This window comes from Akebia trifoliata, chromosome 6, assembly GCF_017979445.1.
Source record: "Akebia trifoliata isolate Shusen 1 chromosome 6, ASM1797944v1, whole genome shotgun sequence".
NCBI lineage: Eukaryota > Viridiplantae > Streptophyta > Magnoliopsida > Ranunculales > Lardizabalaceae > Akebia > Akebia trifoliata.
Window position 1 is genome coordinate 2,212,325 of NC_141380.1, and position 19,003 is coordinate 2,231,327.

A 19,003-nucleotide genomic window follows, 5' to 3' on the forward strand; every position below is an offset into this window, starting at 1 on the left:
TTAGAAACTTGTCATAGGAAGGAAAATTATATTCACTACCAGATAGAATAGAGAGAAAACACATGTAAAAAGATAATTAGTAACCATGTTTTTATTAGCATTATGACAATTAAAATGTGTAATCAGGACCACTAGTGAGTTTGCTTGAAAATTCTGATCTCATATTTTTTTATGAGATTTTATATGAAATCTTAAACAAATAAATTAATTTTCCAATTGGTGTCATGTGGATGGACCCGGAACCAATGGGTAACCGTGAGTTTTATTGATTCCGGTTTCGATTCCAAATAATTTAAAATTAGAACCGGAACCGATAAAATAAATGATTTGCGATTCTAGGTTGCTTAGGAACCGAACCGGAACCAACCCATTAACACCCCTACTTAGAGATCTTTGGCCGTTAATGGACTCTTTGCAACGCTTTTCCTCACTTCAATTTGCTAGTAAAAAATTAATTTTGGAATTTTGAAAGGAATTGTGATAATCTGACTTACCCACATGGCATACTCAATCGACACCCCTGATGTGACATGTTCAGGAATCGTAGATCTGCTCTCCTCAGGATAAATAAATGCAGTGCAGTTCCGTATCCCAAGGAGAGCAGTTCTACGGTTCCCGAACATGTCACGTCAGGGGCGTCGATTGAGTATACCACGTGGGTTAGTCAGTCAAAGTATCACGACTCCTTTGAAAATAATTCATGGGGGCGTGGGCTGCAGTTTTCTTGGATTTTGACCAAAATAACACTGATTGTATTAAGTTTAAACGTAAAAGCAGGGGCATTTGTGGGTGCCAAAATTTGGCATGTCAAACCACTTCTACTCTGCCTTCTCTCATTAGAATAGTAAATATTATATGTGTATATGAAAAGAGCAAGAAATGATATCATTATTTCTCATATAAAGATAATTGAGGGTACAAGCATGGGTCTCAACCCTTAGACTTATCATATATGAACATAAGAAACGATTGAAAAAACAGTCTGTAAGGTAGCTAGGAGGAGAGCAATGGCAGCACCGAATGAAAAGTATGCCCATGGACTGTTGAAATAGTCACGCTTCAAGGTTGCCTTCCTTTTGTGCCAAGGTGTATTATAATATTTATCAATCTTCTTGCAAAGCCCACCGAGATAGAACTTTCTTACAACAAGTCCCTTACCGAGTTTGTTGAAGAGAACTGAAACTTCTTCCTTGTCTCCTAATTGGTTATTTATGATTCCTTGTCGTTCAAGTAACTCTACGTCTTGTTTGGAGTTGATGAGCATATCCATGAAGGTAGCATAAGATGTAAAGTGATGGGTAATTCTCTGGGAACACTGCTCCAAAGCAATGAGGTTTCTAAAGATCCTCTCGGTATCATCTTCAACGCGTAAAGGTGGGATTTCTAGAACTCCATTTTCAGGGTTAAACTTAACGTTGTCAGATACACCCTTTGTAAAAGTGATTCCCCCTCGTCTCAACTCTGTCACACATTGTAAGAAATCCCAATCCTCATGTTCAATTTCAAGCGACAATGGGAGGTAGCAGTGGTGGAAGAGATGGAGTAAATGGTTTGCACGCCCACATAGATTGTACTTCTCTCGTAACTCCTTTAGATTCATCTCGAAAGATGAAAAAAAGAAAACCAAGGTAAGGTCAACAAAGGAGTGAGAGAGCCGAATTGGCATACCCCCAACTAAAAGATCATATAAAGGCTCGAGGACAATAAATGGAATTTGGTTTTCAAGAATTAGCAAGTCATGTTTGAGATGCTTGCGCATCCAAGCTACATTAAATATGGGATCGTCTTTGTTTCTCAATTCCATTTTAAAGCACTTCAAAAAGAATTCTATTATAAAACAACCATCAAGTAACATCATTTCTACAAAATGATTGTTTTGATCAAGATCAATGGTCTCCACATAGCAATTTCTAGCTTTTTCTTTCAATGCCAAAATGGCTTTGCCGCAATCATCCAAACTTACTCCTGGTGATCGACGAAGTAGGTCATTCATGTACCACCATTTATGCTCTTCCATAGCTTTCAGATTTGGGTTGTGATGATGTAATGGTCCGATTGAGAGCATTTGAGGGGTATAGGCATCTTCATTTACTTTGCGAATACACTCGGGAACCCTGTAGATACAATGTTCTGAGTGTGTTGGTGGAGACAATTTGTCGAGCTTCTCTTTGATAGAAACCATAGACCACTCTTTCGGATCTTCTTCAATGTCAATTGCAGTATAGTCTCCTATTTCATTTTGTTTTGTTGCACTACAGCTACGAGCCATCCCTATGTTGTGCGTGAAGGTCCTTCAGAATTATCTTTGTAATTTCAACCAATTAGTCATTTTGATCAAACTTACCTGCATCATTACCAAGCATCAACCTTACTTCATATCAAATTGTTTCCCTAAATTATTGAAAGAAACGGTTTTAATAGTCATCCGCAACCTAGATGACTCATCTTGATCTTGGATGCAACTAAGCAAGATAGTCAATGTGATTGCATATCACATTGGCTTGTCAAAGGTTCAAGATGATTCATGGGGTATATGAAAATATAGACCAAGTTGATGTGAACCAGCCAAGTTTGCAGTCATAAACTTGGCTGAGTAAACTAGGTTTGGTGTTCTTTTCCTAACCGAGAAATCCAAGTAACTAATATATGTCAAAATTAAGACAATGTTTTAAGGGGAAAGTGCAAAACAGGGCTTGCAAGAAGTTCAAATTATCATGTTATATGCATTTTTTAAATATTTAGAGTACATAGGTGATAATCCCTAAATTATAATGGATTTTTTTTTTTAATTATCAAATATGATCTTTATGTACTAATAATTATAAGTTTTTTATTTTATTTAATGTACTATTCATTGCTAGCCAACCAACCACTCCAAAAGACTAAAATGTTAGAGATGGGGAGAACCATGAATATAAGAGGGTGAAGGGGCTAAGCGTGGGGGTATGATCACACACATACACTCAACACTCCCCCTCACCCATAAGGGTGAAAAGAATGGAACCCATGACTTATATGTGCCTTGTGTTCTGATACCATGTTAACCAACCAACTACTGCAAAAGACCGATCTGTTAAAGAGGAGGAGAGCTATGAATATAAAAGGGTCACAAGGCTTAACTTGGGTATGACACACCCGAGAGTGGAGGAAAATATACACTCAACCAAGAGGAGAACTATGAAAAAGACTGTATAAATGTAAATTTAAGGAAATGCAAATATAATTGGGTCCTTATTTGATAGAAGTTCCATTTAATTAAAATTTACAACAGGGGTTATCCCCTAGACTCTAAAACACCCATATTTTAGAATTTTCATTGAACAATGCTCAAATTTAACTATCATGGATGGATTAAGTTAATTTTTTGATATGTGTAGGCCCTGCTTTGTACACTACAAATCATTTATGAATGCAAATAATTTTTTGAAATAAATTTTACTGGTGCTTGTTACACAATACAAATGATTTGCATTTCAAAAACTTTGCATGGATCACCTAGATTCTTAAGAAATTTCGGCAAATGATTTGTGGCACAAAAAGTAGAACAAATCATTTGCAAAATTACAATGGAATTTTTTATTGCAAAGATCAACCAATCACAAAAAAAATATTCGTAAGAAATTTTCCAATGCTTACCACTAAATAGTTAATCATTCATCGCAAACCATTTGCAGTGCAAATGATTTGTAGTGTACCAAGCAGGGCCATATAGTCACCAGTTGTGTCTAATATTAATGGGTGACTAAAAAAAAGGTTCCCCATTAAGCATTTACGTGAGGGAGGTAGACTGATATAGTAAGGAACTGAGATTTGCTGTTTTGAAAGTTATGTGCTAAGCTGATGAACCAATAGCATGACGCCGGCCATGTGTATTAAATGAGCAAAAGTGATTGGTCACTGAGAAAATTCTGGGAGAAAATTTATGAGCAGTTAAGCATTTTATTTTTTAGTACAACTGGCGTCGTGCCATTGGTTCATCAGCTTAGCACATAACTTTCAAAATAGCAAATCTCTGTTCTATAGTAAGCATACACTAGAATACGTGTTCATTCATTTAAGGGAGACTTGATTATAAAAATATTAGAGATGGAGAGTCAGAGAGACTTGTTGAGGAAAAATCTAGAGTACTCGACTCTAAATACTCAAATGTTGGATATAAACAAGTAAACGATTTACTTGTACTATACCCTCAATAAAGATATCACTCACAAGTTGAAGAAGAAAATAACACTCTATTAAGAAAAACACACTTTTACAAACACTGACACTTTTTACAATCTCTCAAAACCTCTTACTCACAACTTATTTCTCACAACTTGTTTCTTACTACTTAATACAAAATGAGAGGACTCACCCCTATTTATACTAGTGGCACCTCCTTAACTAATGGCTAGGATTGTGCCAACACATTTTTAATCTAGTGGTTACAATTTTGTCATCTAGAACTTTCTAAAAATATCTATTAGTCTAGAGTTTTCTACCAAAATATCTATAATTCTAGAATCTTCTATTTTTCTCTTATCTAAAGACATCTAGAGTTTTCTCTAGGAAGATTCTAGAAATTGGGCTATAAATAACTATTGGGCTTGGACAATAAATGTGGGCTTTTCCCAATTTGGGCTGGTGTTGAATTTTAACACTCCCCCTCAACACCAGCTCTTACTCTTTGCACCATGTTGAGTTGACGTGAAAGTTTCGCCACCGGACTAAACGTTTCATCATAGTCTAGCCCATATTGTTGAGAAAACCCTCAAGCCACTAGTCTAGCCTTAGACCTCTCGCTCGATCCATTTGGATGATGCTTTATCTTGTAAACCTAATTTACAGGATATGGGTTTCACATCTTTTGGCTTTGGCACCAGATCCCAGGTCTGATTTTGCTTTAGCGTTGTGAATTTTTCAAATATCTCAGGTTCTTTAGCAGTTGCTTCTTCAACTATGGCTGCATTGACATATTTGGGATTTGGTTTGCGGATTCTGTTTGACCTTCTCAGTTGTGATTGTGGAGTTGATACTTCCGTTTCTCCATGATGATCTTCTTGTTGATACACACCAGTTTCCCAAGGATTCTGGGCCATCTCTTGATCACCATCACTGTCATGCAGATCTCCAGCCTCATCTGAACTTGGTTGAATATTGATAGTGTGCTCCTCCATCTTTTGTTGTAGTTTGTCTTCGAATTCTCTTGAGTCTGGCAACACCTCTTTTCCTGAGGACCACCAAGAAGATGCTTCGTCGAATACCACATCCCGCGATGTATGACACCTTCCAGTTGTAGGATCACAACATCTCCACCCCTTTCTCTGATTATCGTATCCAACAAAGATACATCTGACTGCTTTCTTATCGAACTTGCTACGTAAATGATTAGGAACAAATACATAGTATACACATCCAAATACTCGAAAGTAGCTAACTATAGGTTTTATGTCCCACAGTTTCTCAAAGGGTGAAACAAACTCTAACCTTGGTTGAGGAAGTCTGTTGATCACATGGGCTGCTGTTCTCATAGCTTCGGCCCAAAATCTTCCCGGTACATTCTTTGCATGTAGCATACTCCGACAAGTTTCTACAAGATGTCGATTCTTTCTTTCTACTACACCATTCTGTTGTGGTGTATTGGCACATGTATACTGACGACGTATTTTGCATTCTCGTAGGTATAGAAAGAACTCGTCCGAGCTATATTCTCCTCTGTTGTCTGTGCGCAAGCAACGGATCTTCTTTCCTACTTCTCCTTCAGCTATCTCTTTGAACTCTTTAAACTTTGAAAATGTTTTAGATTTTTCTTTCATAAAGAAAACCCACACATACCTAGAGAAGTCATCAATGAAGGTCACCATGTACCGCATTTCGCCGACTGATGGTTGCTTGACTGGCCCGAACACATCAGAGTGAACTAACTCTAATGGTTCTTTTGCTTTAAAATTCGATTTCTTGTATGGTAATTGATGTGATTTGCCATACTGGCATCCTGCACAGACCGTGTCTGTTCTCACGTCAAGCTGAGGAAGTCCCTTAAGCATCGACTTCTTTACCATCACACTTAACTTGGAATAGCTAACATGACTCAATCGCATGTGCCACAAATCTGCTGTCTCGTTCCTTCTTGTCTTATCTACATATGCAGACTCTGCTGACATTACGTAAACTGACTCCAATCGTCGTCCCTCCATCGTTGGCTTTTCTGAGATTTTGATGTCACGATATACCTTCACATTTTGGGGACCGAACAAGACATAGTAGCCTGATGATGTTAGTTGAGCTACGGATAACAAAATTTTCTTCATTTCTGGAACATGGTAGACATCTTGAAGTGGCACCTGGTTAGAATTATAACGAGGTGTGACTATCGTCTTACCGATGTGAGCTATCGGTAACCTTGAGTTGTCAGCCGTCACCACCACACGACTTCCCTTGTACTCAGACAAGTTTTGCAACTTCTGTCTATCACCTGTCATGTGATTTGAGCACCCCGAGTCTACGATCCAGTCATTCTCGTAGTCAATCCGTTCAGATGTAGCTGTAAGAGCTACTTCTTCTTCTTCCTTTACAAACGATGCTTCAGCATCCCATTCATCTTCGATTTTCTCTTTAGAACTGGAAGTAGCAGCATTACTTTCAGCATGCTTTTTCTTAGACCAGCAGTCTTTCGCCATGTGGTCCTTCTTCCCGCAATTGTAGCAATCGCCTTCGAACCTTCTACTATTACCGTGATTCTTTGAAGCTCCCCTTGAACGAGAGCCTCCCACTCTTTGATGACCTCTTATCTTGTCACCATTCGTTTTAGATCCACCTCTGACGTGCTGCTTGAATTTACCTTTGTTTTTGCTTGTGTAGAGTGCTTCTTCCTCACCCTTCAACAAGACTCCTCTCATTTGCTTAGCCAAAGCTTCTTGACCAACAAGCAAATTTTCGAACTCAACAAGTGATGGTTGTGTCGGCCATCCTTGTACTGCAACAATAAAGCCTCGGTATTCGGGTCGCAAACCATGGATAATTATTCTTTTTATACTGGTTTCTCCAATAGCAGCATTCGGATCTAACTCTGAAATTTCACGGCATATTGACTTCACCTTATGAAAGTATTGGGCGATCGTCATATCACGTTGCGCGATTGATAGTAGCTCGTTCTCGAGAAGTTGTAACTTTATATCATTTTTCTTTGAAAGGAGTGTAGCGAAGGTGTTCCATGCTTCTTTCGGTGTTTTGGCATCTCGAATGTGCTATAACATTTCTTCTTCAATTGTAGTCTTTAAAGCAAACATCGCCTTGCCTGCTTTAATCTTCCATTTTCTCAAAATGCCATTGGCATCTTCTGTTGTCGGTTGTGTAACTTCACTACCACCGACAATCTCCCAAAGGTCTTGACCTTGTAGGTAAGACTCCATGCATGTTGCCCACGTGTTGTAGTTTTGGTTGTTGAGCTTATTGATTCCTCCAACTACTTGAAGGTCACCCATTGTGCTGACAGAGCTTCGACTGAACGGAACAAACTTGACTAACGATCTTGTAGAGTAGTAAACTCCTCACGACTCAAGATAACTCCACCAAAATCGATCCTTGGCAACCTGGCTCTGATACCAATTGTTGAGGAAAAATCTAGAATACTCGACTCTAAATACTCAAATGTTGGATATAAACAAGTAAACGATTTACTTGTACTATACCCTCAATAAAGATATCACTCACAAGTTGAAGAAGAAAATAACACTCTATTAAGAAAAACACACTTTTACAAACACTCACACTTTTTACAACCTCTCAAAACCTCTTACTCACAACTTATTTCTCACAACTTGTTTCTTACTACTTAATACAAAATGAGAGGACTCACCCCTATTTATACTAGTGGCACCTCTTTAACTAATGGCTAGGATTGTGCTAATACATTTTTAATCTAGTGGTTACAATTTTGTCATCTAGAACTTTCTAAAAATATCTATTAGTCTAGAGTTTTCTACCAAAATATCTATAATTCTAGAATCTTCTATTTTTCTCTTATCTAAAGACATCTAGAGTTTTCTCTAGGAAGATTCTAGAAATTGGGCTATAAATAACTATTGGGCTTGGACAATAAATGTGGGCTTTTCCCAATTTGGGCTGGTGTTGAATTTTAACAAGACTTACTTGAAACAGATAGAGATATGGAACACTTTGCAAGATGGATTTGGATATAGCATATAGGTGTAGAGAACTATATTTAAATGCCTTGAGCTGACCCCACCCAACCTTCATCGGTCCTCTCTTTAAACTATATTCTTTTTTGTTTTTTGTTTTTTAACTTTAGGGATTAATTAGTTCATTGACAATAAGAAAACCTTATTCCATAGATTTTGGATCGACTAAACAAATTTTGTTCTTCTGTTCCACACTATTGGAAGTCAAGTCTTTTGCTATTGGGAATGAGTTCTTATCTACTTTCCCAAGTAAATAAATAGTTAGAATCTTTATTAAAGCACTTTGATCAGGTTATCCTTGTTTCAACATAGCAAATATTTAACTCATTCTTTACTTGAGGAAGGATTATTAAGACTAGAATTAATAGGATTTTCTTTAGTTTATAAATTTTGATGCTCCAATAGGAATCTATTGTGGCTAGATCACAAGCCACACACGGAAATCGACTATCAAAATTAATCTTCTCTAACAACCAAATAATCAACTCCAACATTCAAACCCCAAGAATGTGTTGCAAAGGAAATACAAGTAACACTAAAGAGAGTAGAGAAATTAATACAACTACAACACAAGATTTACTTAGTTCACCCATAATGGAGTTTCATCCACGGGCAAGTCGGCAAGTAAATTGCACTAATCAAGGAAGTAATTACAAGAATGGAGTTCTACACTTACCAAATCTTTACATCCAATTATAGTAAGAACCCAAACAAGAAATCTCGATCTCACTCCCATTGTCACAAACCCATTACAACAATATGAAGATTACAAGAAAAGAAAGATACACACACAAATATTCAATACTTTGTCACACTATTTACCAAAGAGAAAATCCTGTTTTATGGACCATAACTACCATCAGGAGACTCCCTTAAACTAATGAAATGACATTACCCAAACTACCTTTGGAAAATACCCATCAACATTAAGAAACAAAAGATGATGATTTTGTATCACGAAAACCCAATAGAATCTCTTTAGTTTAAGACTTTCTCAATCATTTGTTTCCTTTATACTTGGAGTGTTAGCTGTCATAATATTTTCTCTTTTCTTAAAAGCCTTATTCCCTCTTCTTTCATGTCCTTAAAGGGGGAGTTTGGGGAAAAAAAATTATGCCCAGTCTCATGCAAGACCGACATCATTGTATAACAATGATCATTCACTCTATATCATTCCCTGAAGCGTCAAAAACAATATTTCTTTTATCTGTTTTACTTCTTTGTTTTTTCTTTTTCAAAGGTTTCACAATAATGCAATATTCTGGCCACCCTATTCAAGCACACAAATAGAATTACATTAGGAAATTTGATCTCTTTTTAAGGGCTTGACCAAAAGTTTTGTTGATTTCATTTCTTTTGTCTAGAAGAAATAAAGAAAATTAGGTTGGAATCCTCTTTAAGGCAGTGTTTTGGTTTGATTGGAGCCCGACCCAATATATATATATATATATTGAAAATGGTGGTTCGGTCAATGGGAAAGTAAGATCGGGCATGCAAGAAGCCAAAATTACTATGCTGGCCTCTGGTAAGGGTATTTTTACCAAATGGGGCATCTGCTGCAATAGCATTTTTAAAACTTTCTCTTACATCTTCCAAAGAACAATGATAAATTGACTCTCCCCACGTGGCTGCGCATAGAACCATAGATTTTTCCTCGGGATACACAACTGCAAGTCACGTCTCGGGGGAAGTTAGAATATCATGACTCATCTTCGAAATTGGCATTTATTAGAAGAGTTTTGATTTTCTAACTCCCCACAAACTCTCCTGAGGTGGCATGCACATGAACCATAGATTTTTCATTGGGATACACAATTGCACATCCCCATAAATATGTGCAGTTGTGCATCTGACTGGTTCATGCACATATGCCACGTCAGGAGAATTTAGGGGGAGTCAGAAATCATTATTCTTATAAGAAGTTGAACCGAGGGTCTAAAAATAGCAATCTGTAGAAGTAAGATCAAAAGAGCAAGAAGAGAGCACTACCACAATCCTTTTGGAAGACTTAGAAGATTTTAAAAAACTATACTTGTTGGAGGGGGACAAAAGCTCTCAGAGTAAACTATAGTGTTAGTGTATACGAGCAGAGAAATCAATTAACCTGAAAATTTTATACAGATCAAGAAAAAAATTAATCTCGAGATTATTTATAGAAATAATCCAATCCTAATGATTTGTGGCAGAAATCTTGAGGTATGAAAGAAAAATCAGATTTCTTGCTATTGGGCATGTAAGGTGCACAAGTGTTTGGACACATGTAAATGCTTCATAAGGATTAATAGAGAATAATTGGCATAAAACCCAAGATTAATGATGAACATAAGGACTGACTGAAATTAAAGTCTGTATGAATGTGAGAATGAGGAGTACAACAGCAGCAATGAATTTAAGGACTGCCCATGGACTATTGAAATATTCACGCTTCAATATCGTTTTCCATTTGTGCCAATGGATTGCTTTCCATGTGTGCCAACGGGTCATATAATATGCTTCCATCTGCTCACAAAGCTTAGTAAAATAAAAGTCCTCTATGGTCACTTCTTTGCAGAGATTGCTGAAGAGAACTGAAACATCTTCCTCACTACCCAAGTAGTTGTTTATAATTCTTTTCTTTTGAAGTAATTCGACATCTTCCGTCGAGTTGATAAGGAAATCCATGAATGCTGTGTATGATATAATGTGATGTGTAATACCATGGGAACACTGCTCCAAGGCAATAAAGTTTCTAAATAGCCACTCTGTCGATTCTCGAATGATTAAAGGTGGGATTTCTAGCACTCCATGGTTAAACGACATGTCGAATAAGTTATTACTCTTACCCCTCTTAAAATGGATTCCTGCACGATTGAGCTCTGTTGCACAACGCAAGGATCCCCACTTCACATTGCATGTTGTCATCGTTTTAGGTGACGAGGGAAGGTAACAATTGTGCAAAAGATCGAGTAAATGTTTGCCATTACTTAGATTGCTCTTCTTTTGTAACACTTCTTGCTCCATGTTCAAAATTGGTCCAAAGAAATCGAAGATGAGATGCACAAGAGAGTAGGACGGAAGATCTGACACACGCCCCACTAGAAGATTATATAAAGACTCAAGGACGATAAACGGAATCTGATTTTCTAACAATAGCAAGTCGCGCATAGTAACATTAAACATCCAAGCTGTATTGAATAAGGGGTCACATTTGTCTCTCAATTCCCATTTCGAGTACTTGAGGAATAACTCTAGTGTGAAACAACCATCAACTAGCAATATTTGAACAAAATTATTGTTTTCAAGATCAATGGCCTCTCCATAGTAACTATTAGCTCTTTCTTTCAATCCCCAAATAGCTTTGCCAATATCATCCAAGCTTACTCCTTCTTCTGATGCTCGATGAAGTAAGTTGTGTGTGTACCGCCATTTAAGCTTTTCCATAGCTTGCAAATTTTGTTTGCCATGGTGATATGGTCCAATTGAGACTATTTGAGGGTTATATGCACTTTCATTTAGATTGCGAAGTAATCGAGGGACTCTATAGATACTACAACCTTTGTATGTTGGAGGCACTTTTTCAAGCCTCTCTTTGATAGAATTCATATAAAACTTGTATGGGTCTTCAATATCAATGCAAGTATGGCTTTTTCTTTCATTTTGCGATGCTCCGCTACAGCTACCGGCCATCCCTATGCAATGGGCATGTAGATCAGTCTTTTGTAATTTCAAGCCCTTAATTGTTTCAATATCAAACTCACCTGCATCACTACTAGTCTTAGGAAGAAAAAAAAAATAGAAATGATAATAATTATACTTGATTAACCCATTATAACAATACAACATGCAATTACCTATAAAAAAAAAAATGTAATTTGTCTTTCAAAAAAGATTGTTAACATAGTGTTGGAGAGTTGTCATGAATTCAACTCAAATTCTTGATGATCCTTTAACGACCGTATGATTTGATTAGGGTACTTTTTAGGATTCATTCTTTGTGTGAGAAATGAGAGCTGCAAGAGAGAGAGATTAGAATGGGTGTACCAGGGGACTAGGGTTTTCTAAAGAAGTTTGTAGAAATCTCGTTTTGACATAGTGGATTGATCATCGCTACCCGTGGACGTCGGCATCTTGATGAACCACGTAAATCGTGTCTTCTGTTTTGTTTTCTCTATTTTGTTTTTACTTTAAATTTCTTGCTCATAGTTCGCTTTATTTGTTTCACGCTTTTGCACAACACATAGTACATATCAAAATATGAGAGAAAATTAGAAGCTTTGACGAATCTTATAGCGAGATCTGATATTTTTCTTCGACCAAAATTGTTGATTAATTTACCATCTCTTTTGATGCAATTAAGACAAGAGTTGAATGGATTCAAAGTGGGAGAAAAGAGAGAGGAATATGTTTAATATGAGAGAAACAGAAGAGAAAGAATGCGAAGAAATACCTCCACCCACCCCTCTATGAAAAATTGAAATAGCAAAGACAACATAATCGTACAAAACACATGGATTTACATAGTTCGGCAGTGTTCCTACGTCCATGGAACATAAAAAGAATAATCACTATTTTCTCATATTATTTTACAACCCTAGAGATATCTATATATATAACTAAGAGTTACCAAAACATGTAGAACTTCCCAAAACAGAGAACCCCATAAATTAGAAAATCCTTAAAAAAATATTACATGATTGCCCTTTTCATATCTCTTAAAAAATTCAGGTCGTTTTTTCCGACTTTCTTCAGCAGTCGCATTTTAATCGCGACTCCTTTTAAAACGACTGCGCAAACGACTGTAAGGGCAGTCGTTTTTGTCAAAAACGACTGTTCAAGACAGTCGTTTATCCCGCAATATGACGTAGTGTTTACACAACCCCCCCCCCCCCCCCCCCCCCTCCCCCTCCAAACCAAAAAAAAAAAAAAGCAAATAAAATACCACACCACACCCACTTTTAAAAAAATTAGAAAAAAAAGTGTATAAAAGCCATGTAAAAAAAAATACTCATTCCATCTAGCACTCTTTGGGGAAGAAATAATTCAATACCAAGCAGCGAATTCATTGCTTTCTTCAATGCCAAACAACAAATTCATTGTTTTTCATTCAAAAACAATGGATTCATTTATATTTTTTAATATTCAATTCAAATCTTATTTAGAACGAAATTTTTGATTGGACTGTCCCTTCTACTATTCACAAATTCAAATAAATGACCACAATTTTTAGAAGGTGCAGGCTTGCTAGGTTAGTTAAAGTACGAAAGCATAATCATTAAAAGACCATACATGGCAGACTTCGTAAAGCGTCCAAATCATGTAAACTCGGGGTGGAGAATTGAAACCCTCCACCCACACCTAAATACATTCCATGTAAGCCATAATTCGAGGAAATTATAATAATTAATTAGAAACGGTTAGATGTGAGAGATATGGGACAATAATCATAACGATTCGAAGGCAAAATAGATCTCTAGAAAAGTCGCGCTTTCCCTCATCTCAATCTCAATATGTATCTTTGATGGAGATATATATAAACAAGATTCATAGTGATCGGGACATGTTTTCTAACAATTAATCTATTTTACCTGATAACCGCCACCCATCTAAGCCGTTCAATTCGTTTCATGGAGATTCCTTCTTCTAAACAAGAAACAGAGAGTGAGTGAGGTTACCTCGATTCCAAAATGGCATAATTCATAACAGTTTGAATTTATGAATCCTCCCCAACACCTTTAGTCCCTTCTCCTTCATTTCTTGATCCTTTCTTTAATCTCAGACTTTGTTATTTATAATAACGTGCCCCTATGTATAAACTTGTATGTTTAAATATTTAATGTGGCTAAAATCTTGCATTTGTTGTCATAAATCGGAAAAGTATTGTTATATTTTTTTTCCTCTAACCAAACACAAATTGACTTGAATTCTTTACATGAGTCAAGGTCCCATGCGGTGTCCCGTTTCTATATATAAGTTAGATGCCTACGTGGCACATTTTAGTTGGTCTTTTAAACATCTTGAGACTCTTAATCAATGTATTTATTTCCTAATCAAATTGTCTCACGTAGAAACCTAACCTATTTTATAGGCACGGGCCATTGTATTGGATCCTGAGTCACTTTACATTACATATTTACGGGCAACTATCACCATCTCCCTAAGAAAGTCCTACACACAAGAAATTCTTAGCTTACGGATTTTGGACCCATGAACATGATCTGACAATCTATTGGATCAGTTCGGGATTAACCTTGATGACCCAATCCAATGTGGATTGCATATGTATCTACAACATATAATGTCTTAAGGTTATCTTTTAAAGTCCCAATAATATGACTTGCCAGGTGGCATAATCTAATGACTCAATGACAAGGATAAATTTGGGAACCGTAGATTTGTATGACTAGGGATACACCATTCCCTTGGGATACATTTTTTTTGGAAAAGTGCAATCATTTATCCCGAGGCGATCAGATTTACGGTACCCAAACTTGTCATGTCATGGAGTCATTTGATTATGCCACTGGCGAGTCATATTATCAACACTATATTTTTTAATGGGAAAATTAATTAATATTAAATCATAATTAAATTATTTTATTTAAGTAAAAGTAGGTAATCTAATGGTGGGGTCTAACTATATGGCTTATGTGGAAGTTTATTGAAAAGATCATGAAAATTCTCATCCAATCCTAAAGATTGCTAGAAGCAAAGAAAATTTTTATATGACTAAAGGTTTAATTAGTTTGCAAAGTGAACTAATTAATCACAAATAGTGATGTGTTTTTTGATTCGTTGAGTTGCCACCAATCATGGTTTTAAATCTCATCCGAGACAGATAGGCTAAGTGTCTCACAAATGCAAAATCTCGCGAGACAAGCAAGATTACTGGGGTGATATTTTGAAAATCTTGTTTGATTCGGTAAAACTCATTCTAGTCAATTGGGATTTTATATATATTAATTTTTTTTAAATTTAAATATTTGTTATCTAAATAAAATATGATTAAACATCCTCTAATCTACTTTATTTTATCAAATAGAATTATAATTAATTTCATATATATATAGGGTCATGTTCGGCACCCTACCATTTTCCCTGCATGTTTAATCCTACATGGGTTAGAAGTTTTGAAATGAGTTAATTTTTTGTGAGATGATCTCCTAAAACTCATGTTAGAAAAAACACACAGGGGCAAAATGTAGGGTAAACAATATAGTGCCGAACATTTCCCATATATATATACAAGTGAATAAATAATTATAAATCACATTAAATGATTTATCTCGTCCAAGACAACATATATCACCTTGTCTTTCTTTCAATCGAATTAAATTGTTCATAAACCAGATGAGATGTCAAGCCAAGTCTTGAAACCATGTCACCAATTCCATTTATTAAAGCATTAGGTAGGATGGCGAGGTAGTCTATACATATTAAATAAACTCACTTAACAAATGGGACAAGTATTAATACCTACTCCTCAAAAGAACTATGTCCGTAAAATTATATGGACTTTTATAAGAACAACTTTATTATATAGTTAACAATCAATGTTAAAAAAAATTAATAAAAAATAAAAGAGGAAGGTAGTTGGCTTCCGTCTGGGTGATATATGTTGGAAACTTTTTTGAATAAAACATTATTATTTTATAATTTTTATTTTTAATGTAAATTGAAGAACAATCTATAGTTGGTCCTAACCCACCGGGGGCTAGGACGATCAAATGAGGGTTTAATGAAATTTCTTAATTGGTGATCTTATATGAATGATTAATGTTGGAGTGACCGCAGTGGGGGATACACAGGGGGTATCTTGATGTGGTGGCACGTGCATGTCCGTAGATGCATTTTCTCTGAGATACTAGTAAAATGCATCTATAAACATGCACGTGCCACCACGTCAAGGTGTCCCACCCTATGTCCCCCGCTGAGGTCACTCCAAATTGATACAAATTGGGTGTTGTAATGTAAAGAAATTATTTGTAAATTTGAATTATTATTTTTGATTAAAAGTTATGGAGATTTAAATTTCGTAGATATATGATAATCAAAACTTTTGGTTCTAATTAATTATAAAGCTCTAGATCATGCTTTATGTGTGTGTTTTGGGGATTAAATCACAACAATTGTTATTAGAACACAGATTGAGTTTTTTTTTTTTTGATGAATCAATGAAAATCGTGATTTAAAATTATTTTAATCATAGGATTCACACTTGAATATGTTTAATTGGATCTATAAAAGAGTTTTTGGGTAATTTAGATATGTTTTATTGAATATTAGAGATATTCCCTGTATTTTAAAATTGATGACGTGCATCTCTTGACCTTAGTCTTCTAATAGACTAATGGAAAAAAGACTGGAATGCCCTCACCTTCAACATCTAGTCAAAAGCTCAAAATTTTCATCTCAAAACCTATCATCTTCTATCTTTTTTAATACAAATTTAACACTAATCATCTAACTTAAGATTTTATTTACTTCAAGTTTTCAACATTCAAATATCAAAATAAGATACAATTTTAGAAGAAGTATTAAAATGATGAAATTTTGGATAGAAAAATCTAGGATTTTCTACAAAGGAAACAAGGTAAAAAATGGTGGACGAAGATAAAATTACCATAGAGGTTGAAGATCTTGAAGATGACTTGTTCTGGGAAGTAAAAAATAAAGAGAAATTTTGGAGAAATTAAAAAAAATGGATTTTAGGGAGAAAAATCTTGGGTTTTATGTAAATGAATTAGTTATTGGTTGAAAACGATGAATTGAAAATAAATTGAGTAGATATACTATGAAGTTTTAAAACACAAGGGTATCTCTAATATTCAACAAAACAATGGGGACGAGTCTAAATTACCGAAGAATTTTTCAAAGAGAGTTGCTATTGCCACACTAACTTTTACTAATGCAACCCCAAGATTCGTGTTAATCTTTAGTGATTTGCACATGAATTGGGGTGGTGTTAGCAAAAGTTGATGTGGCAATAGAATCTCTCTTTCTCAAATCCTAGGTTTAGATAAATTATATTGGCACTCCAAATTACTAGTGATACTCCAATTACTTTATTATTTATCAATTCCTAACTAAAAATTTACGCACCCCATTTAAAATAGAAAGTAACATTTTCACATCAAAATTTTTGTTTGTAACCACGCAAAAGATAAAAAAAAATTACGAATTGCTAGTATTGACCATAAACCATAAAAAAGAATAAATTGACATCAACGACTATCCTCTAATTTGACCTTTTAATGTTAATCTCATGCTTTTCCCTCTTTGAAATTTCTCCATCAAAGAGAAGAAAATATTCAAACATACTGTTGTTTCCTTAAGTGCTAGAGAATGATATTCTCACCTTATTAATTTTTGAATTTTTAAATTTGGTTGGGGTGCCAATAGAAGTTCTCTAGATTTATCAAAGGATTCGTATATGAAATGGAGGTTGACTTTCACTTAAGGCTAACCTAATCTTTCGTTTTGCTTGCAGGAGTTAAACCTAATATTTCCAAATCTTCAGGGGTATTACTAAAATTCCCATAAAACTATAGTATGAAGTAGGTTGATAGTCATAACTATGTAGTTTTAGCGATCTGTACGGAGACACCCAAGACCATACATGGTACCATAAATCAGATCCATCATTGATAAACATCAAACATGATTCCATGCAATTGCATATACCTTGATACAATGCGAAATAAACTAATACTGTATCTCAAAAATGCATGTTTCTTTGAATAAGAAACTTGCAATATATTTGATTACTTCTTATTGGGGTTTGTGGAGCGTGATAGTATTGGTCAACAAGGAGGTACAGTAAATCAAGTCATGCCTTCACGTTCATCCAACTTAAATAATTTTTATGTATTTTTATGAAGAAATTTATTAAGGGTATTTTCATAATTTCACTAATATTATATAAAACCCTGATTGGATTTCATGAGGTACTTATATATTTCTCATTTTTGGTGAAATGGTGTAATCTGTAATTGTGAGTTTTTCTTCATAGTGGAATCGGTGTGATATGTGGACATACCTCAATCTAGAAGGAATCATGTAAAATATTTGTGTTTCTTTGTGTGATTGCATCTCAATTCGTTTTCTTGTTTCGATTGCAATTGTTTTCTTAACAACTGCTATCTATATCAACAACTCTTTGATATCAGTGATTAAATTGCGGATGTTTGGTCATAATTGTTTGATTATGCTTGTAACTGGTCACCCCTTAGTTGTTAATTAACAAATCTGGTTATCAATGCTGTGATACCAATAAAGAGTTTTTAATAAATTAATTGAGCAGAGATAATATTGATCTTCAAAGATATTCTACTAGAAGGATCGAAGAAACAGAGGTAGCTCACGTAGTTTTGATACTAAATAGCATAATCTAATACAACGCAACATTAACTAATACTCTAACCAAAACAACAAAATCCATGATTAATTGGGGAAATAATAAGAAAGGACTGAAAATACAGTCTGCGCGATCGTGAGAATGAGTAGAATAATGGCACCAATGAATGAGATGATAGTCCATGGATTACTAAAATAATCGCGCTTCAAGATTGCTTTCCACTCGTGACAAGGGAACTTATAATAGTTATACACCTCATCGAAGAGCTCAGTGAAATGGAAACCAGTTGCAGTAACTTCCTTACCAAGATTGTTGAAGAGAACTGAAACAGCTTCTTCATCACCCAAGTGGTTGGTTATAATTCTTTTACGTTGAAGTAATTCGACATCTTGTGTGGAGTTGATGAGGAAATCCATGAACATGACATATGAAGTAATGTAATGGTCCCAACCATGGCAACATTGCTCCAAAGCAATGAGGTTTCTAAAGA

The 19,003-nt window shown here is 35.4% G+C and overlaps 1 protein-coding gene across 1 annotated transcript; it reads right to left on the reverse strand.

The window, feature by feature from the left end:
- Positions 1-919: 919 nt before the first annotated feature.
- LOC147399536 (uncharacterized) lies at positions 920-18,929 on the reverse strand. The gene is made up of 6 exons (XM_086446531.1): positions 18,636-18,929; positions 10,515-11,933; positions 5,815-7,226; positions 4,826-5,355; positions 2,373-2,391; positions 920-2,291 (listed from the first exon to the last, which is right to left on the reverse strand). The coding sequence occupies exons 1-6, from the start codon at positions 18,927-18,929 to the stop codon at positions 947-949; spliced, it is 5,019 nt and encodes a 1,672-aa protein (XP_086302657.1). The 3' UTR covers positions 920-946.
- Between the last annotated feature and the right edge of the window lie 74 nt (positions 18,930-19,003).

Bases quoted from the DNA above. Each gene is read 5' to 3' on its own strand.
- LOC147399536 (XM_086446531.1), bottom strand. From the start codon at position 18,929: ATGGATTTCCTCATCAACTCCACACAAGATGTCGAATTACTTCAACGT. The intron at 11,934-18,635 runs GTATTTTCAGTC...TTTCTTCCTAAG, and splicing joins TTCTCACGATCGCGCAGACT to ACTAGTAGTGATGCAGGTGA. The intron at 7,227-10,514 runs GTCAGTCCTTAT...GAAATGTTATAG, and splicing joins TCATACAGACTTTAATTTCA to CACATTCGAGATGCCAAAAC.